The sequence below is a fragment of the Vidua macroura genome, chromosome 2 (assembly GCF_024509145.1).
Source record: "Vidua macroura isolate BioBank_ID:100142 chromosome 2, ASM2450914v1, whole genome shotgun sequence".
Taxonomy (NCBI): Eukaryota; Metazoa; Chordata; class Aves; order Passeriformes; family Viduidae; genus Vidua; species Vidua macroura.
The window spans coordinates 67,862,702-67,882,632 of NC_071572.1; the positions used below are offsets into that span (position 1 = coordinate 67,862,702).

A 19,931-nucleotide genomic window follows, 5' to 3' on the forward strand; every position below is an offset into this window, starting at 1 on the left:
TAGTTCAGAGCTAACTGGCAGAGGCAGCATGAAATAATGGTCCAAGTCATGAAAATCAGAAGATTTTAGGGTTCTAATCACTGGGGTTTAATCAGGAGCAATAGACCCAGGCATCTGGAGAATGTAGGGTCATTTTAGAAACTAAGGCAGGAAATCTCCTGATAAACAGGGAGAATTCCCTGCAGTATGGGACGCAACCTAATCTGGTTATTTCAGGGAAAGGCCTAAGGATTTTGGGTCTGGGGCTTTTTGCTAAAGATTCTGCCTCATCTCTGATATTCAAAGTGATGGCTGGAAAATCATGTTTGTATTTCTTTAATTCCACAACATAGCAACTTACTGCATGACTGTGGACAGTGGAAAGGTTCATGGGTGATTTGGCAGGGGGAGGACTCGCAGGAGATTTTTGGCTTTGGAAGTCCAAACTCTCAGTCCAACACTAGAACTGGAGCCAGACAGCATGGCAGTATTGTGTCAGGAAGACCACTGCTGTGTCCCAGGCAGTGGATCCAAGCAGCTGTGCTGCTGGACCTGGTGGTTCTCCAACCACCTCCAGCACAGCCCTGGAGCTGGTTTCAAGTGTCCTTCGCTGTTAGTTTCCATCTCAGCTCAGAAGGCTTCTGTGTTCTGAGACCCTGTTTTAGTTGAATTCATAGCTCACATTCACCATGAACCACTGCATGACATCCTGTTTCCTTTATGTTGTTTCTGGCTCTGGATGTACATCACACCTCCAGCAGTGTGACTTAGCCTCCCCCTGCACCCCCCATAACAGACATAACAAATTCTGAGTTTAGCTGCCCTCCTGGACATTTCAGAGCAAGCTGCTAATGGTCATTAGTGGTTCAGCCCCCAAAAAAGCAGAGTTTTGCAAAGATTGGCTTCATGCTGCTGCTGCTGTTGCTGTGTCTGGTGCTACAAGGGTTTTTGTCAGGACCCATGTTATACCTGTGCTTTCTTCTCCATCTCCTGCTCAAAGCAAGCAACAGCACTCACCTTGAAAAGTTCTTTTTCTTTTTACTTAACAGTCAAAAACCCCAAAACATTTAACTTTCAGAGATGTTCATTGGGTTTTTTTCTAGTACTGATGTTGTAAGTTTGGGTCCAGGGGAAAAAAAAAAAAAAAAACCAAACATCAAATTTAACACAGATATTGAAAAGAGAGTTTTAGTTCTGTAAAACCAGTGGAAACGACTCTTCAGCTGTGGCTAGCAGTGTTAGCTGCCACATGAATAATAATGACTGTCTCTTTCATTACTTTACTATAGAACCTTTAAAAAAAACATTTTCCACTAATGTGTATAATGAGTATTTTAATTTTTTAACTTTTTTTTTGTTAACAGCTCATAACATCCAGCCCTTGAGACATCTATGGCCTTGATTTCCTTCTTGGGACCCGAGACACTTTTCCCTGCCCCCAGTCAAATAGTTTGCATAGAGGAAAATGCAAAGCTTCTTAGCATTTTTTATGAATAATTTGGCCGTTAAGACTTCTTATCCCAGTAACTCTAGTTCCTAAACCACCTTCCAAGTGAAAAGAAGATAAGATGTACTTTAAGGGGAAGCACAGATTCAGACACAGTCAGTAGTGCTGTTAATATCACAAAAGAAAGCAGGCAGGTTGGTGTGTTCACCCTGTCCTTTCCAGCGTACTTCCTGGTGACAATGTTTGGTCCATGTTTCTCTTGGTGGAAATGAAACTCAAGACCTCAACTGGTTTTGGTACACAGGAACTGAACCAACTGTCCCAAATGCACCTCACTGCTCTCCCAGAATTCCATCTCCAGCTGGTCTCACAGCTACTCTTCTCCAACAGATATCTGAAAGGAATGATGGTTTGGCCTGTCTCACAATGCTGGGATATACAAGATCAGACCAGACAAGACAACTGGGGTTGCCACTTCCTTCCAGCTCCGTGCTCTTGACTATTGTTTGGGATTTAGGTCAGTGTCAATGGTTATAGATCCCTCTTTCAAACTCCAGAGGAATGATTGTCAGAGTTTTTAATGTGGACTAAATTACTTTTGTAGTAATTCCCTAACACTTAACTATATAACCAGCAACTGAAAAGAGACATCTGCTGCCACAGACATAAGCCATAGGCTATGTTAGTGTGAATGCCTGATGTTTGGCAATAACATGCACAACAAAAAGCAGAGTCTTTCAGGGGAGATAAAAGCAGGCTTAAATGTTGGTCATTTACCAGCTCTGTCCACAGGAACCTGCCATCTTCCATCTCCATACGGTCTGCCCCAGAGAACCTAGACTGCAGTTTGGTCCAAGGAAAAAAAAAACAACAGTTCCAGTCTCCAGGTTTTAGATGTGGTTTTACTGGATGCTTTCTGCTAAAATTAGAAGTATTCAAAAGGTCCTATACCACCTTAATTTGTTCCTGCTACCTATGTAGTCACATTAAAAAGAGATTTAATGAGTGGCTGGGACCCTGGCCAGTGTACTGGGCACCTCTGTTTTCATCATCACACCTGCAGATGTGGTGTTAAATGGATGGATTTGTTTCTCTGCTGCCTTCCCTCCTGCATCTGGCCAGCTGTTCTGGGTGTAATGTGCTGCAGAACATGTGCCTGGCAGGGGTAACTATTGCAGGGTACTTTGAAGCAGGCAAGTCTGCTGCCTGCAGCTGTGAGCTGTGTGGGACTCTGAGGCAAAAGTAGCTGAAAGCACTTGTTCTGCTTCATGCGTCACAATTTGGCATAGAAATGAGGAAATCTGCCTGCTGGTGTGGTTATGAGCAGGTCTCTCTCTGGCCAGTGGTTTTTTCTGTCAACAGATTCACCACAGATTTCAATTCAATTAAGTTGCTGCTTCAGTACCCCCCCAAAAAAGGATTAGCAGTGTTCCTGAAGTAATTCTTGAAAGTTTAGCCTTTTTTTTTTCTGCATTTATAAGTATTTGTGCCATAGGCAGGGACAGGAGAGAGGCCTGTCCTGTATAAATAAAAGTCATCTGTAGATTTATTTGGGAGCACTCTTCTAAGTATGCATGTAGCAGCCAGTGATTGCTGTCTGTCCTGAGCCACACACATTTGAGCTGTCTTGCTGTGAAACAAAGCAGGTTTTAAGAGGACTTAATTTACAGGACTGAGGTAGAACACAGGGTTTTTTTCCCCCTAGGTTTACCCTATTAACCTCTCACTGTTAAGCACTTTCACTGATCATAAATTTGAGAAGCAGCTTATGGATTTCAGTATAAGTTTGTCTTACTACAAAATATTCATAGCTGTCTCTGAGAAACATGTATGTTGTTGGCTGCCCTTTTCTTAAGGGATCAAAGTTCTCTCCCTATAGCTTTGTAACTGAGCTCAATACAAAGAAAGTAGGATATAGCCTCTGTTATCTTCTAACGGTCCTTCCTGGCCTTGAATCTATTCATTGTAATAATTAAATCATCCAGCCTTCCAGGCCTTTAAACAGAGGGCTGTGACTACAGAAGAAAAAGGGGTCTCTGTCTCAAAGGAAAGGCAGTGCTCCACAGGATGTCCAGGCTGGCCTGGGTGTAAGGTTGAACATCAGGATATTTTCACGTATTACTTTTATAAAGATACTGATGTTGTTTACTTTCATTTGATGGTGTTAAAATTGCAGTACTTTGAAGCTGAAATGTTTCAAAGACATACATTTATTTCTGTGGTTTTACAGCCCTATGAACTGTAGCCATGAAGGAGAACTATGTAAAAAGCTTTATATGTATTTTTTGATAGGAAAACAGCACTCTGATACGTATCAATTAAGCAATAAAACTTCAGGAGTCTTCTTACTATAGAGTGAACACCAGTGCCAACAGTTTTGTGGTTGCTTTGGGTCTATTTTATTCAAAATAGAATAGACCTCTACATAGTTCTCCTTGAAGAAATGTTTTGTTGTTTTTTTGGTTTTTTTTTTTTTTGGTTTTTTTTTTTTCTCTGAAACAACTTAATTTTTTTACTTATCAGAAGAGCGCTTGGAAAACTGGTGGCTGCAGCTGGAAGGTGGATAGTGCTATAGGCCAGGGCTGCTTTGCCCTACTCCCTGGCCAAACAGGGCATCAGCACACAGAGCCCTCAGCAGCTCCACAGTGTGGCTGGGCTTGGCCTGAGAACAGACGTAAGAAGACAGCGAGCTGAAAAGATGATACAAAACTGGGAGGACCTGTTGACTCGCTCAGAGGCAGTCTCCCTGCAGAGAGACCACGGTAAATTAAAGGACTGGGCAATCACCAACCGTATCAAGTTCAATAAGAGATTGGGCCAAATTCTGTACCTCGGATGGGGCAACCCTGGATGTATGGATAGACTGGGGAATGAGATGCTGGAAAGCAGCACCATGGAAAGGGACCTGGGGGTCCTGGTCGATGGAAAGTGCCCTGGAGCCAGGAGGGCCAACCCTGTCCTGGGGCCATCAGGCCCAGCATCACAGCCGGGCAGGGGAGGGGATTGTCCCGCTCTGCTCTGAGCTGGGGCGGCCTCACCTGGAATATTGTGTATCGTTCTGGTCACAACATAAGAAGGGTATAAAGCTGTTAGAGAGCGTCCAAAGCAGGGCAATGAGGATGGAGAAGGGCCTTGAGGGGAAGCCGTATGAGGAGCGGCTGAGGTCACTTGGGCTGTTCAGCCTGGAGGAGACTGAGGACAGACCTCACTGCAGCTACAGCTTCTGTGTGAGGGTGAGAGGAGGGGCAGGCACTGAATTCTTCTCTGTGCTGCCCAGTGATAGGATTCGAGGTAATGGCCTGAAGCTGGGTCAGGGGAGGTTTAAGTTGGATATTTGGAACAGGTTCTTCATCCAGAGGGTAGCTGGACAGTGTAACAGGCCCCCCAGAGAAGTGGTCACAGCACCAAGCCTGACAGAGTTCAGGAAGTGTTTGGACAACACTCTCAGGCACATGGTGTGATTTGGGGATGGTGCTCTGCAGGGTCAGGAGTTGGACTTGATGATCCTTGTGTGTCCCTTCCAACTCAGCACATTCTGTGATTCTACAGACAGCCGGGCCTGGGCAGCACCTGTGGCTCTCGGGGGTTGATGAGGACGGCGAGCGTACACGCCGTACCGGGCCCTGACAACCCTCGGCTGGGTGGGGGCAGTCGCGGCACCGCCCCGCTGTCCGCCCTCTCCCTTCCGGGGTGGGCCGGGTCCCGCCTGAAGCCGCTGGGATGCTGCTGGCTCGAGCTGGGGCTGCTACGGGCCGGGCCTCGCCGCAGCTGGCCGCCCTGTCCCAGGTGCTGCGGCTGGAGCGGAGCCGCCGCACCGCGATCGTGTTCCCGCTGCAGAAGCTGGAGCGGTACCTGGCGCCCGGCACCGACACGGCGCTGTTCCGCCTCTTCCAGCCCGGGCTGGCCGCCCTGCAGCGCTCCGAGGCGCTCTTCAGGTCCGACCATGGGCACCCCATCGACTACGTGAGCTCCGCCGTGCGCATGGACCATGCCCCTCCGCCCGCTCTGCCCGAGGTCAGGCGAGCGCTGCCCCGCGCCCTCGGCCGGGACCGTACCGGGGCAGCGCCTTCCCCCCGCCCGGACCGCCCCGGCCTGCGCTGAGCTGCGCTGCGGGGGTAAAGGGGTGGTGGAGTGGTTGTGCAGCTCTGTCAGAGCGCTGAGCAATATGTGGGGCACTTACTGCTGCTTTTTAACAAATCGTTTAGTTGTTGTTGTTGTTGTTGTTGTTCCCCGTTGTGTAACTCGGCAGCCTGACATGTCCGTGGCTGGGAAGTGACCAGGACTGGCTGCAGCGAGAGGTGGGCGGGTGTAGATGTGCCTTCTCTGCCTCTCCCCCTGCAGGTGTGCTTCATCGGCCGAAGCAATGTGGGGAAATCATCTTTAATCCGGGCCTTGTTTTCACTGGCTCCAGAAGTGGAAGTCAGAGTGTCAAAAACTCCGGTGAGTGACATTTTTAACTTCCCTCCCTTTGGGTCATGAGCGGGTACCAGTCCAGAGGATAGGGCTTAGAAGGGTGGGAGGGAACAAGCTCTTTAGTAGCCTGAAATAACAGAAAGTGCCAGCTCTGGTGGCCATCCTCGTGGCTGGCATTGGCCTTGCTCTAGCCCAGGAAGAGGCAGAAGGAGCCCAGCCTGGCTCTTCAGGTAGACGAAGTTGCTGCACAACCTGAGCAGGTGTGCTGTGAAGGCCTTTGAGAAGAACCAAGCTCAGAGACCCATTAAGGTAAGTAAGACATGTAAGTCCATTTTATGATTAGAGCCATATAGGATTGCTACATGTCTAGGAGACTGGGCAGTTTTAAGCATTCTGGGGGGACAGGGGTCTGGTATAGAGATATTTTGCAGGTTTTTTAGAAACCACCCTGTGCTTCATCTTGCCTAAATCCTCTCTTCAGGGCCACACCAAGAAGATGAATTTCTTCAAAGTAGGGAAGTACTTTACTCTGGTGGATATGCCAGGATACGGCTATCGCGCCCCGCAGGACTTTGTTGAGATGGTGGAGGCCTATCTGCAGGAACGGCACAAGTAAGGGACCTACCTGTACCTCAGCACAGGGAAAGCCAGACAGACACCCCTATACAGTGACATGTAATGAGGGGAGAAAATGCAGAGGGGTAGCTGCTTCCATCCACTAGTTCTGACATCATTTCCCTGGAAGCTTCTGCAGTGTCACTCATTTATGCTCAGACAGAGCAAAACAGCAGGAAAGATTGAGGTGCTGCTCCGTGCTGACTCTCAGTTTCCATGCATGGCTTTTCTTGTCTCTTCCTATCCCCAGATCCCATGTTACTTGTTTTTGCTTATGAATTTGGAAGTAGCAGAGCAGGCGTGAAGTAATGGTGACAATTACTGTTGCTTGTATTTCTGGCAGCTTGAAGAGGACTTTCCTATTAGTTGATGGTGTAGTTGGACTCCAGAAAACAGATCACATTGCAGTAGAGATGCTGGAAGAGTTTGGGATTCCTTATGTGGTAGGTAATGCTTCATTCTTGGGTTGGTTATAAGGTACAAGTAATCTAGAAAGGTGTGTACCCTCCATCTGAGCTTATGCAACTTGACCTACCTAAGCAGTAACCCTTTATTGTTAATAAAATAGGTTTATAATGTGTTGAGGGAGACAAATGGGACTTAAGAGGGGTTTTTATGTGGTTTATTAAATATATTTTTTTTCAGTGCTCAGCTTGAGCAGCTTGAAAAGGCACACTCCTTATGCAGGCCGTAGTTTTGATGAACTGTGTTAGACTATTTTTTCCCCTAGATATGACCAGAGCTTTCAGACTGCTTTGTAAGATGGTCTAGGACTCTTAGAGATGTTCCAGGTTAACAGCAAAATAATCTTACTGTCTTCTTTGAATCCTCCCTTTCTGGATCCATGCAGATGGTGTTAACAAAAATTGACCGAGCTTCCAGGGGATTATTGTTAAAGAATGTACTGGAGATCCAGGAGTTTGTAAAGGAGAGCACTCAGGGATGCTTTCCTCAGCTGTTCCTGGTCAGGTAAAGCTCCTCTCCACTGCTGCTTTTGCCTTTCTGGTGATGAGTTCAGTAGGGCAAGATCCCTAAAACAAGTCTGTCAGCTCTAGAGACAGGACCTCTCTGTGCCCCAAGAATAGAGGGTGGGCTGCTGATGGGGAAATGTCCCTTGCCTTCTTTCCCCCTTCTCTGAAAGTAAGTGAAGTTTGTTTCCAAGAGTGCTTCTTCTTTTGGCCTTTCTCAAAGCAAGGCAGCTGTTCCTGTGCTGCATGGTAGCAGGCTTTCCCATTTTATTTGGAGTTCTGGTAACAGTAAGAGCTGTAATTGTTGGATTACATAGCCAGAGTGCAGGCTTTTCCCAAGATGTACTGTGGGACATGTAACTGAGCACAGCCAGTGGCTGTTTGCCTCTATTACTGCAAGACACATCAGAATGTGGCACTGAACATCTATGCCTCTTTTTCTACAGTTCTGTGGAGTTTTCGGGGGTTCACTTGCTCAGGTGTTTTGTAGCCCATGTTACTGGAAACCTGCCCACTGTAGAGGCCAGCTGAAAAAACCTGCTGATCTGCTTGGCTCATCAGGAACAAAAGGTACCAAAAACAGAGGTCTCGGGTTTTTGTTGCAAATAACCCAAGTTACTATATGGTATTTTTGAATAAATTAGCATTTATAAAGCTAATTTTTTTTCTTTATTAAGTTAATCAGTTCAGGAAGTTTGCAGTGTGAATTAATCCAGGTTACTATAAAACTGTTTCATAAAACCTTACATGATTGTGCCAAGGAGAAAAAAAGTAGGTAACCTCCATAGAGAAGGGAAGTTTTAATACTGCATTTCCTCTCCCCATACTGAAATGTTCAAAAATCTACTACTCCATGCCTTACCTCTGCTATATTTAGGATACTAGAGCCACTCTAGTAATATCATTAATAAAGAGGCATTTAATCTAGGAAAGAAAAGCTATAGCCCTAACATTAAGCAAACTGTATTGCTCAGTTGAACTGAATGATACACAGAGGTTTACTTCTCTCAGCTGGGGTTAGGGTTAGGACAGCAGGGGCTGAAAACTACCTCCTGTGCATCCTACATGCTCTAAGGCCATGCAGAGTGGAAATAGCCAACCTCTTGTCCGTGAAGGTGTATTTGATGTCTTGTATATTTTACTTTTGTAACTTTCTGTGTCCTGTGTTCAGTAGGCGCAGCAGGATGGCATGCCTTGCTTGCAGACATTGAGTTGTCCCTGTTCCACAAGGATGAAGGAAAGAACACATCTTTTATGGGATCTACTTTTCCATGAGTGTTGGCTTGAAACAGAGTGGAATAAAAGACTGACATCTAGAGGAGCCCTGTCCTACACACTGTTATGAGTCAGTGCTGCATTTACCTTCTGTTTTGAGATCCAGCATGAATTTCAGCAGCTCCGCATGGATGAATTGCCAGATCTGAGGCACACCATCCATGATCTGTATCGGCTCTACCCTGGCAGCTGATGCACAGCACTGATGTGCCCTGTATGCTTTAGGGGAACTGCATCCCACAGCAGCTATGTCTGTCTAAGAGCACCTGAAGCTGTCCAGTTACAAGGCAGAACTGGACAAAAGGACAGCTATAAATAGCAGTACTCATACAGGAGAACTTAGTCTGAAGCTATGAAGTGCCTGTGTCAAACCCTGACATTCAGTCTTTGTCATAACGTGGCCAATAATCTTTGTCTTAACATGGCCAAATGTGGTTATGCAGTTGTCAGTTACTTGCATTAAGTGTTTAAAGCTCAAGAAAGGAAAGTTCTTCTCTAAACCACTCTGACAGTGCAAAAGGACTAGAAATATCACTTTCTTTGACTATGCAATTTCTTCTAACACACTAGTTATGAGACAAGATCTGTTTTCAGCATACATGTAAGAGGAGAATGTGAGGAATGCAGTAAATGTGGCTCTCTAGCTTCTGCATCTTAGTGACCAAACCTGTAATTCTGTTAATATTTTATCTCTAATCCCAAAATGCTGCAGGCCAAACCAGCCCAAGCAATGCATGATCCTAAAAATGCAGTAATAGCTATATAGGTGGAACAGATGAAAGTGAACACTTCAGGAAGAGCCTTTTTGTAATATCTTTAAACGAGGATCTTCCAAAAACATCAGTCTTGTCAAGGCTATAATTTTTAGGGCCTCAGCCTTGACTGAAGAGCCTCTGAAAATAACCCTGAATATGTAAAAAAGTGCAGTTCTGGTTTTAGTCCTTCTTCAGAACAAAACCCCTTACATTTCATTGCAGTGCTAGGAAGTCTTTTACTAACCACTTAAATACATTAAATACGTCCAGTTAATCCATTTGTACAAACAAACTGGATGTGTGTGCATGGAACATTAGGTACCATATTTTCCAGAAGAACCAGCTTTACCTCTGGACACATCTTGGTTTTATTCAGAAGTGCTTCAGATACTGGAGTAACTCCTGCATTTTGCTCTCAGGCATTTGCAGGAGAGAACACTACCGTTTGATTCTTGAGTGTGACAGTGCCCCTGTGACAAAATAATAAATAAAATCAAGTCCTCTTCCTAAACAGTAAAACTTATATAAGTGCCTTTGTGGCAACAGGCTTTGGGTAAGCAGGTGCCTTGACACACCACTGGAGTTTTTTTTTGCCGGGTTCTTAAGTAACCAGCTGAGTTGCAGAGTGAGGAGCTGCACTTTCTCTGGCCAGAGACACAAAAGATCTTCCTTTCTTTTCCCCCTCATTAATGAGTGGTGGGTGGGCCTGGCAGCATACTGATACAGTGGAGCTCATTTCAGTTTTAAATTCCAATGTCTTTAGTTGTTTGCAATGCGTAAGCTTCACTTAAGGCTCCTGTCATTACCTGATAAAGTTTTGTGTCTTCTACAGCTATTACTTACAGAAGTGATGTTGAGTATTAGCTTCCATGGAAAAGGATTTCACCTTGTGCATCTTCCCTGGTCTTTCAGCAGTACTTTCTCCATTTTCTTCCTCTACTCTGTTTGGGTCTGGTCTGCTCTGTCGCCATAACCTGACACTACAAAGGCAGTATTTTTGCAACAGTGTCCAAAATTAGAACATTGCAGTCTGGACGGGTGCACTAGTAGATCAGTAAAAACTGGCTGCATAACTGAGCTCAGAGCATAGGAGCCGGTGGGTCATTGTCCAGTCGCATGGCAGTTACAAGTGGAGCACAGCAAGGATCCATTCTGGAATATGTCCATTTTAGTTAGCATCTTTATGAATAATCTGGAGGAGGTGCATTGCTAGATGCACCTAATTGCAAGATTAAAGCAAATGTGCCTAGGGCACCGGACTGAGGGGAACAGTGGACATACTCAAGGGCAGGGCTGGAGCAAAGGGGCTGACAGCAACAGTATGAAATACAACAGGACTGAAGCATCTCCCCTGCAAAGACAAGCACCCTTTGGGTACTGTCCAGAAGGTGGAAACCTCATAGCAGCCTTCCAGTATGTGAAGGGAACCTAAAGAGAAGCCAGACGGGGCCCATCAGGAACTGTAGTGATAGGACAAGGGGGAATGGGGACAAACTGAAAGAGGGGGCAACTTGGTCTTGTGGGAGATGTCCGTGTCCACGGCAGGGGGGTTGGGATTAGATGATTTTTAAGGGCCATTATTCCAACTCTTTTACATTCTATGATTCTGTGAACATGGGCAAGTGTGCCTCGCTGAAGGGAAGGAGAAGCCCCTGCCAACCGAACAAACCGACTGTGAAAAGCCACCCTTTCTGACTTCGTGGCTGACCCTCTTCCGAGCAGGGGGGTTAGCAGACACCTCCCGAGCTCACTTTCGAACCACGCTATCCCGATCTCGCAACCCAACAATGAGTGTCATAGCCAGGTTTGGGCAGGGTCACCAGACCTGCGCCGCAGCACCATGGGGGTGCCCTCCGCCCCGGCAGGCCCGGCAGCGCCGCCCACCCCGCCCGGCGGGGCCGCGGGGCGGGGCCGGGCCGCCGAAGCTGTTCCGGGCCGCCGGGCAGCCATGGCGGATGAGGAGGAAGACGTGCCGGTGAGTGGCGGAGGGGCTGCCCTTCCCGGGGATCCACAGCCCAGCCGCGGGAGGAGGGGCGGCGGGAAGGAGCCGGGGCCAGACGGGCGGTGACCGCTGCCTCCCCTCCGTTTTGCCCGTGTAGTTCGAAGAGGACGCGGAGGACGCCGGCGGGGGCCTGGACGGCGGGCAGGGCAGGAGGAAGCGGCTGTTCTCCAAAGAGCGTAAGTCGGACCGGGCCACAGAGCTCTGCGCAGCGCGGCCGGGATACTCAGCTGAAAGCCCGAGCTGACAGCTCACTTCTTAGCAAAACAGCGGCTTTCATAATATGCCTTGGCTGCAATTGCAGAAATCTGCCATGTAGACCCCCCTCAAAAATACTGCTAGTGCATCCTCTAGACCTAGCTGTGCCCAAAGTCAGCTGCGCTGTCACTGTGCAGTGCTTTGCAGCCTAAATGAATATTCAGAGAGCCTGTCCTCAGACATGATTTTCTGTATGTACAGCTCCTGTCCCTACAGGAGGGCTTTTGTTGTCTTCTGTTTATTTCCTGTATGTTTCTTCAAGATTTGTCCTGCCTGACAGACGAGAGTGCTGTCCTGGTGCAGGAATGTGCAGGCTGGTGAGCTCTAACTAGATATGTGCAGCACTGAATGGATGAAAGCCTCATGCTGAGTGTTTCTTTGTGCAGTAAGGTGCATGATGTATGGATTCGGGGATGACCAGAACCCTTACACAGAATCAGTGGACATTCTTGAGGACCTGGTAATAGAGTTTATCACTGAAATGGTAAGTCAGCTCTAGATGGCATGGTCAAACCATCCTCACCAGAACTTTGCCTTTTTGAAGGTTAATATCTCTGACTCAAATATTGCATTATCCCAGGTCCCAAACTCATGGCATTAGTAGGAGAAATATAAACTTGGATTTTGTTTTCCCAAGATTAAAGCAAATTTATGCATCTTGCTCCATGGGGACTTAGAACACTGAAGTCTTTAAGCAGCAGTTAGATTAATATTGTAGGAGGGGAAATGCCCATCTGACTTTGGGGTTCACTGTTTGTGCAGCTGACGGAAGATAAGGCTCATATTTGAAAGTCTGTCAGTTTTTTGTGTTTGCCCAGTGTCTGTACATGGATAGGAACTTAGCCCTGCTCTACAAAAGGAATGCATTCTTGGGCCTGAGGCCATTTCTCTTCCAGACCTAGATACTGTTTCTAAGTATCCAAACATTCCCCTTTCTTTTGAAAGGTTGGTCTTTCCTATCTTACCAAAATGCTCTACGCTGGCCTCTGATACAGTTACCTCACACTGCTTCTAAATTGTGCCTAATCTTCAACCATTCTGCAGGCTCGGTGTCCTATGTATAATCTGTCCTTAGTTTTGATACCATTATGTGATGTATTTGTAGTGGTTATGTTTGGGGTGTAAGTGACAGGCAGCTGGGGACATGGTTTACTGGGAAGTTCTCTTGTGACTAGGATGATGGTGCCCAGAACCTGCAATTGCTTACTCTTTTATTATAAAATGACAGGAAATAAAGTGGAATTGAGACCTTAAAAAAGCACCATGGCAAAGGAATGCTGCTGACTTTTTTTTTCCCTCTGACAGACACACAAGGCCATGTCCATCGGGCGCCAGGGTCGGGTACAGGTTGAGGACATTGTCTTTCTAATACGCAAGGACCCCCGGAAGTTTGCCAGAGTTAAGGACCTCCTAACTATGAATGAAGAACTGAAACGAGCCAGAAAGGCTTTTGATGAAGCAAACTATGGGTCTTGATTCTGTGCACAAGCTGCACTGGGGCATTATTTGGGCACCTGCTGCCCAGTAAGAAGGAAGAACATGCATGTTGTTTGGAAGGGTTTTTTAGGATGGAGGTCACTGCTGGGATGTCTGCCCTCACTCCCAGCCTTTTCTGAGAAATATTCAAGCAGCTGAAACATTACCTGATTGTATGTTGCATACTTAGGTATTTTTATACCATTTGATGAAATGAGGAAAAGCTCTAAAAATTCCTGCAGTGGCAGGAGTCTGTTTCAAGTAGGCCTGTGTTGGATCAGATGGCTCAAGGGCTGATGGTTCATGATTCTCTAAAATTGTTTCAGTTGTCACTGGGTATTCCTGTGACAGGAAACCCTGAAAATGGATCTTGGTTATCTGTATAAAGACCTTAAACTCAAACTACTATTAAAGTTGTGCTCTTTGCTCTGTATATGCTTTTTGAATAAAACATAAGTTTGTGCCCACATTTCATAACTAAATATACATTTATCAGTTCATAACAGGTGGGTAACACAGGCCACAGCTGTGCTTTTCCCTACTTCTGGAACAGCTCGGGGACGTAGGTTCAGTTAACTCCTGATTTCAGAACAAGCATAACAAATGCTGTAACAGTAATAATACTGCACATCAAGGCTGTCCCCTCTACAAGCAGCACAGAAGGAAGGGTGTAAGGCTTGGAAAGGTGTTGGCAAGTCTTTTGTCCAAAGCAGCAGTGAGTTATCAGCTGCAGCCTTTCTTCCATGGATGGGAACTATTTGCACTGTGGATTTGACAGCAGCATTTAACATGTGGTTAGGCAATAGAGAGGGGACACTGAGTAAGGGTAACAAAGTCACTGTTCCTGGACAAGGGTAGGTAAAAGATGGTGACTATTTGGTTGTTTGGAACACCCTTAAAAATATAAAAATCAGCCACTAAAAAGAGCTGGTTTACAAAAACAAAATAAAATGGTTACTTTCTTAACAGAATTCACAATGTGAGTTACTGCGACACCTTTAAGGTTCAGAGGAGTTTACTTAAAAAAACAAAACAAAAAACTAGAATGACTTGACCCCTTTCCTCTTTCAAGTCCAGGTTCAGACACCTATTGCTGCAAAAATGGAATCAATATCTGTGTTCTCAGCAGCTTCTTTCCACACAGGGCCAGGGCTTCCTTCCAGGAGCAGCTGCTTAAGGGTCCCTGTTGTGCTTTGTCTGGCCTGTCCTGTATCAATGCTGGAATGTACTTCCTGACTCAGAGACCCACCTTGGTAAGCTGGGAGGATGAGTGATGCACTGTTCTCACAGACCCCAAAAAGCTCAGGAGACTTTTGCCCACCAGTCTTTGGAGCTGCCTTCAAGAGTGCAGATGATCTGATCCTCCAGCAGAGCTGTGCCCTGAGGTGCTGCCTTGGCCAGCGCGTGTGTTGTGACCCGTACAGGAGGTATTTACGGACAGATGTTTTGATACAGCACAGCTTTTTCTTCAAGCTTAAGGGGAGCAAAGTGTACAAAACAGAACTTTATCAGCTACTGAAGTGTTAATTCATTCGGAATTTGGAGAGATTTTGTAGTTACTTGTTTCTATCATTTTCCTTATCATACCACGGAAACAGAACAGCACTTGTACAATAGTAGCCAAGGCAGTCTAAATAAAGACAACCCTTGCCTCATATATTTGTTACCATAAAACATGCAGATGATTTAAGTTGCATTTTCATCCTCCCTCCTAAGTATTGGACATTTGTTAGCCTTTTAAAACCTTTTTAAATCACAAGTGACTGAAGCTAAACAGAATGCCCATGGTCAGAGCACCCAGTAACCTCAACTAGTGATCCTGAGTTTTAAAAGAATGGCTTAGACCACTGTGTTTCACTATACTATAGCAAAATACATAATATTGAAATACAAAGTGTTAGATTCAGAAATCCCACACCCATACAAAACTACCTGCATCCTTGAGCCTCCACATGGTGTAGCCGGTTGCTTTTCAACAACTTGTTACGCAGAAAATAAGCTGCTGATTTGAATTTGTTGGTTTTGCACCACAGAATAGCTTTTCTGAGTGCCTCTGACAGCTCCCCAAATGATGTAGCTGTTTGGACCATCTGTACAAGAGATCCAGTGTGCTGTGATTTTGCTATCTGAGATGAAAATGGTGATGACTTTGCTTTAAAAGGTGTTGATGTAATGCTTAGACCCTGAAATGAACAGTAACAGAAATAGTGTTTTAAAAAGATGATGTGTCTGATCCTTTCTGCTGGAAGGGAGCAGAACACAGGGATTTTTGTGAGAACATTCCTTATTTTATAAGGAGAAAAGGGAAGAGCGGTCTTGTTTTGTGGAATACAAGAAGAAGCAGATATTTAGTATTTGTATTCCTGTCTACTACTGATTTGGTCTCTTGGTCTACTGACTTGGTTGACAAACCAACAAATGGCCAAATTCCTAAGCAGAAATAAGTAGTGATTGATTTTCTGTGCAAAGCTTCCACACTAACCTGAGTTGTCAGACAAGCAAAAATAAGGCAGGAAAAGGGGACATTTTCAATCAGGGATATCGTGTTTCAAGTATTACAGTCTTTAAGATACAAAAAAGAAACTACTGTGTAAAAAAAAACCCAAACCACCAATCTAGCATGTAAAACAATACCATACAAACCTCTTGTGTTGGATGTCTGGATGGCCTAAGCAAGCTCTTCACATCAAACCCCGGATGCTTCCCTACAGAGAGAGAAGAGAGTTCCATTACAACACTGAGATGGTTTTATTTCTTTGCACAGAGATGCCACAGAGCTCTCAGCAGGCTCACACCTGTACTAAACATTTCCAAGCAAACTCAAGGGCACTACACTCATTGTGCATTGCAGCTGGCAAGGAATGAAGATCGTGGAGAGGTTTATAGGTGGCTGCAAAGGAGAACTTAATGGATAAAAGCTTCACACAAACATGTAGATGGCTGCAGTCACTGGCCATAGCCCTGACTGCAGAAGATTTGGGCACAGTTCAGAACTAGCAAGCACAGGATACTTGCATCCTGTACCTTACAGCCTTATGTACTCTTGTATGGACTGCACACATTGCCCATAGCTTCTGAGCATGCAAAAGCAGGAAAGTACAAATAACTATTTTCAGGACCTATATACTGCATTCATTACCTGCTTCTCTCCAGGCTGCATCCTGTTTAAAAGAAACACCCCACAAAAATCATGATACTGACATTATCCATAGCTTTACAAAGGCAAGGGCACATGCAGCATTCTCTTCTTCCAAGCACAGGGAGTTTGTACTAGAACCACACTGTGGGTAGTAGAAGTGCTTGGCCCTGTTGGACAGAAGTTGCAGTCAGTCTCTGAGATGTCAGAAACCACTACAGTAGCACAAGGCTTTACCTCTCCTGGCTGTGGGAACCACAACTGCCTCTCCAATGTCCACGGAGCACAGGATGCTATGGTCTTTCATGGCACTTGTACAGGTCTCAGATTTTCTCTTTTTCCCAACCTTTGATACTGCCTCTGGCATTACTGGGAAGAATTTCTTCATCCAGCTGGTAGACTTTTTTGTTGTAAGCATTTTAGCCTTTTGCTTCTTTGCCTCAGAAGGTATGTTAACTCCAAGGAAGTCGCTGATATCAGAAGGGAAGGTAAACCCCTTGATATAAGGGGTCTGTTGGGTCTCAGATACCAGATGAAGCATTGTTGACAAGGCACTGTACAAGGACATGAGGGTCTGCAATACACACCTGTACTGAATCCTGTAGACAGAGGACAAAAAGGAATGGAGTCTCCTCTAGCAAAACATGATGCTCACTGAACACCTACCTTCAGCTCAACTGTCCTTTTCCCTATTTCCCCTCAGTACAAATTTACCTTTTTACACTCCATCATCCTGCTTTCCTTAAGTCTGAGCTTTAAGGAACTGTTCCAGATCAGAATGCAGAAGTGACTTGTAAATTCCTGATCAGAAGCCCCTCCACTTCCACTGAGTTTTGCTGAGTGCCACACTTGGGACCCATCAGGTTCTTGGGTCATATCCAAGGTGCCATGAGGTCTTCCCACAAAAGCACTCTGCACCAGCTCAGCCCTGATGCCATACAATTGCCTGCTCTATGTTTCCTGGAGTTAGAAGATTTCTTGTGCCACAGAAAGTTGTTCTAACAATGTTGTTACTCCTTCAGCTACAGACAGCAGTTATTCTCCCAGACGGAGAGAGATCAGAACACAAATTTCTCTAGAAAACTCAGTAGCATAATAGAAAATGTTTAACCCAGCCTTTCCATTTCAGCATGAGGCAGGACTTACTCCTTACTGCACAGAGTACCTGGTGTTTGTGGCAGGCTGACACTAACACTGTGATTTCATTAAAGCTACATACAGTTTGCCAAGATCCAAGAACAAAGCCTTCCATAAGAGCGTGTAAGAAGTCTATGTCCACTTGTACAACTCTGCAGGTGCTAGAATCAAGTCCAAAGGCATGGAGGGACCTCCCTTCTCCTACTCCCAACTGGATAAAACTCCCTTAGCAGCAAGGCCTAATTACAAGCCCTTCTCTCTGACAGGCACATCAAACAGGCAGACACAAACAAGACAGACTTTTGAACACACAAACCAGAGCCGGCTCAGGAGCCCCGAAGCCACAGTATTCAGGAGTATGAATTCCCTCGAGCAGAGGTGTTTAATGGACAAGCTGAAGATTACAGCAGTTAAGGTTAAAAAAATAAACAGCATGTAATGAGACTTGCTGAACACACCAACTAGAGGCAAATCACAAGGCGACATCCTGGAATAATCTGGGAGATTAGTATCCAACTCTTGGATTGCTCAAAGCCAGAAGAGCTGCTAGCCAAACAGCATGAGGTTCCTACATAATAACTTGAAAAGAAGGTGTTTGGCTGTCAAAGAAACTTCAAGTTGCACGTATGAATTGCACCGTTGAGTCCATCAGCAATACAGGGCTTACACAAAACCTCGTTTTGGTTTCATGAATTGCTACTGGTGAACTCTAAGATCATGTTTTTGTAGTGAAAAAAGGATACAGAAAAGCTTTACAGCAACAATCCAGTAGACGTAGTATGAGCTTGCAGCCTCCCAATACCTTCAAAGCCACAGTTTCCAGCATAGGCTGGCTGGGAACCAAGCACTCTGCGTGGGCTTTGGATGCATTTTTCCTGTGTTGAGACAAGGATGAAGAGTTGGTTATGATCTAGCATCCTCTTCCTTTAGCTCTGCAGATTGAGTTAATGGATAGTACAAGATAAGGGATCATGACACTTACTTGGGAATCAGTTCTACCAGAGTTTCCAGGCAGCCCAACAGATTCATTTTCCATAGGCGCTTCAAACATTGCTCTACCTAGGAGAAAAGCAAACTCCTTTGACTGGTATTTTGAGAGACTGTGTGCCCTGGTCTAAGAACTGTCACTATATTAAATGACACCTCCTTATCAGTTTAACAGCCCACACTGCAGGTTTGTGTGATGGCATGTTCTGGGATATTTCTGTATCTGCACTATGATGAAAAACATTCCTTCATCACATTTTTTTAACCTTAACTGCTGTCATTCTACTGTAAATATAGAATTAAGTGAAGGACTGGAGTAGGCCATGATTAATTGGTGCTGCATGATTTTCCTGCTATATACAAGGGCTTTTACTACTGGATGTCAAGAAGGAAAACACATAAATCAAGAAGGTAATCACCATTCCTGCTCCATTTCAAAAGAGTTATTTGAAGATGCTGACAACCCCTTTCCTGGAAAACTGGCAAGGTGTTCACTTTTCATCTTAAAACAGAAAGTATCTAATATGTAGGATAGGATTATTATTCTTCCCTCCCATTATTACAATTATTTGAGGATTATGTCCCTGTATTATTCATGTATGCAAAGGTATGGAATTCTACCTATTTCAGGACTCAGCATGAGTATCGGAGACCAAGGCTGGAAAACTGAAGTTGCACTTGTTGCACAGGGCCAAGAAACCTATTGGGCTCAACTGTGAGAGAACAAAAATGCACCTGCTCCCAAACTTTTTTTGCACGATGCTCCGGGCGCCAAGTGCTACTCCAAAGGCTTTTCGGGGAGCGGTATCTGGGGGCCGGGAGTAGCCAACTGTCGGCTCCCTGCCGCCCAGGCGGGGTTGGTGCTCACCTGCTGCAGGGCCAGGTAGGGCCGGTGCCGGAGCAGCCTACTGTGGTACACGTAGAGCACGGCGCGCAGGACGCGTCCCTCGGCGGCCAGGCCCGGCCCCGACAGCCGCTTCCTGGCGATGTCGCACCGGCGCCGCAGCGCCGACAGCAACCCCACTGCGGGCGAGATCCGGGCAACGCCTCAGCACCGGGCATCACCTCAGCGCCGGGCACCGGCACCGGCCACCGCCTCAGCGCCCACCGCCGCTCCGGCCACTCCTCCGGCTCCCACCGACCGACCACCCACCACAAACACCCAGGAGCCGCTTCAAACACCCCCCAACCCCTCGGCACCGCGCCGGGACCTGCGGGGTGCTGGGCCCCCAGCGGCACCGTGGTGCTGTTCGCGGGCCAGGGCACGTCCAGCCGGTTCCAGGTCACGGCCCGCCCATCCCACGCCGCCCTGGGCGCCGCCATCTTCCCGCTGCGCGCGGCGAGCCCCAGCGTGGGCGGCACCATCCGGGCGGGCCGGCGGGGAGAGTCGCGGGCCGGACCAAGTCACACCGCGGGGGTGCGTCATGGCCCGGGGCCTGGCGCTGACGCCCTGCATTCCTAAATGCCATAAGCGAGAAGGGAAATA

The 19,931-nt window shown here is 46.3% G+C and overlaps 3 protein-coding genes across 4 annotated transcripts; 2 read left to right on the forward strand and 1 right to left on the reverse strand.

The window, feature by feature from the left end:
• The first annotated feature begins 5,077 nt into the window (after positions 1-5,077).
• GTPBP8 (GTP binding protein 8 (putative)) lies at positions 5,078-10,283 on the forward strand. Of its 2 annotated transcripts, none has more exons than XM_054003707.1 (7): positions 5,078-5,440; positions 5,768-5,866; positions 6,321-6,451; positions 6,798-6,897; positions 7,305-7,423; positions 7,869-7,992; positions 8,594-10,283. In XM_054003707.1, exons 1-6 carry the CDS (start codon positions 5,147-5,149, stop codon positions 7,951-7,953), a joined length of 828 nt encoding a protein of 275 aa, XP_053859682.1. In that variant the 5' UTR covers positions 5,078-5,146; the 3' UTR covers positions 7,954-7,992; positions 8,594-10,283. The 2 variants fall into 2 exon arrangements, with proteins under 2 accessions (XP_053859682.1, XP_053859690.1); XM_054003715.1 differs by having other exon boundaries at positions 8,597-10,283.
• A 1,037-nt stretch (positions 10,284-11,320) lies between these two features.
• TAF13 (TATA-box binding protein associated factor 13) lies at positions 11,321-13,654 on the forward strand. The gene is made up of 4 exons (XM_054003729.1): positions 11,321-11,427; positions 11,552-11,630; positions 12,096-12,193; positions 13,015-13,654. Exons 1-4 carry the CDS (start codon positions 11,401-11,403, stop codon positions 13,183-13,185), a joined length of 375 nt encoding a protein of 124 aa, XP_053859704.1. The 5' UTR covers positions 11,321-11,400; the 3' UTR covers positions 13,186-13,654.
• Positions 13,655-14,113: 459 nt separating this feature from the next.
• Positions 14,114-19,849, reverse strand: NEPRO (nucleolus and neural progenitor protein). Its single transcript, XM_054003685.1, has 9 exons — positions 19,657-19,849; positions 19,314-19,468; positions 18,441-18,517; positions 18,202-18,333; positions 17,775-17,852; positions 16,559-16,920; positions 15,829-15,890; positions 15,118-15,368; positions 14,114-14,658 (listed from the first exon to the last, which is right to left on the reverse strand). The coding sequence occupies exons 1-9, from the start codon at positions 19,808-19,810 to the stop codon at positions 14,265-14,267; spliced, it is 1,665 nt and encodes a 554-aa protein (XP_053859660.1). The 5' UTR covers positions 19,811-19,849; the 3' UTR covers positions 14,114-14,264.
• Positions 19,850-19,931: the final 82 nt, after the last annotated feature.

Excerpts from the sequence above, each read along its gene's own strand:
- GTPBP8 (XM_054003707.1), top strand. The coding sequence starts at position 5,147 with ATGCTGCTGGCTCGAGCTGGGGCTGCTACGGGCCGGGCCTCGCCGCAG. Across the intron at positions 5,441-5,767 it reads CTCCGCCCGCTCTGCCCGAG|GTGTGCTTCATCGGCCGAAG; the intron begins GTCAGGCGAGCG and ends CTCCCCCTGCAG. Across the intron at positions 6,898-7,304 it reads AGTTTGGGATTCCTTATGTG|ATGGTGTTAACAAAAATTGA; the intron begins GTAGGTAATGCT and ends GGATCCATGCAG.
- TAF13 (XM_054003729.1), top strand. The coding sequence starts at position 11,401 with ATGGCGGATGAGGAGGAAGACGTGCCG. Across the intron at positions 11,428-11,551 it reads ATGAGGAGGAAGACGTGCCG|TTCGAAGAGGACGCGGAGGA; the intron begins GTGAGTGGCGGA and ends TTGCCCGTGTAG. Across the intron at positions 11,631-12,095 it reads GCGGCTGTTCTCCAAAGAGC|TAAGGTGCATGATGTATGGA; the intron begins GTAAGTCGGACC and ends TTCTTTGTGCAG.
- NEPRO (XM_054003685.1), bottom strand. The coding sequence starts at position 19,810 with ATGGTGCCGCCCACGCTGGGGCTCGCCGCGCGCAGCGGGAAGATGGCG. Across the intron at positions 16,921-17,774 it reads GGGCTCCTGAGCCGGCTCTG|GATTCAGTACAGGTGTGTAT; the intron begins GTTTGTGTGTTC and ends CTCTGTCTACAG. Across the intron at positions 14,659-15,117 it reads GTGGAGGCTCAAGGATGCAG|CTTGAAGAAAAAGCTGTGCT; the intron begins GTAGTTTTGTAT and ends GCTCCCCTTAAG.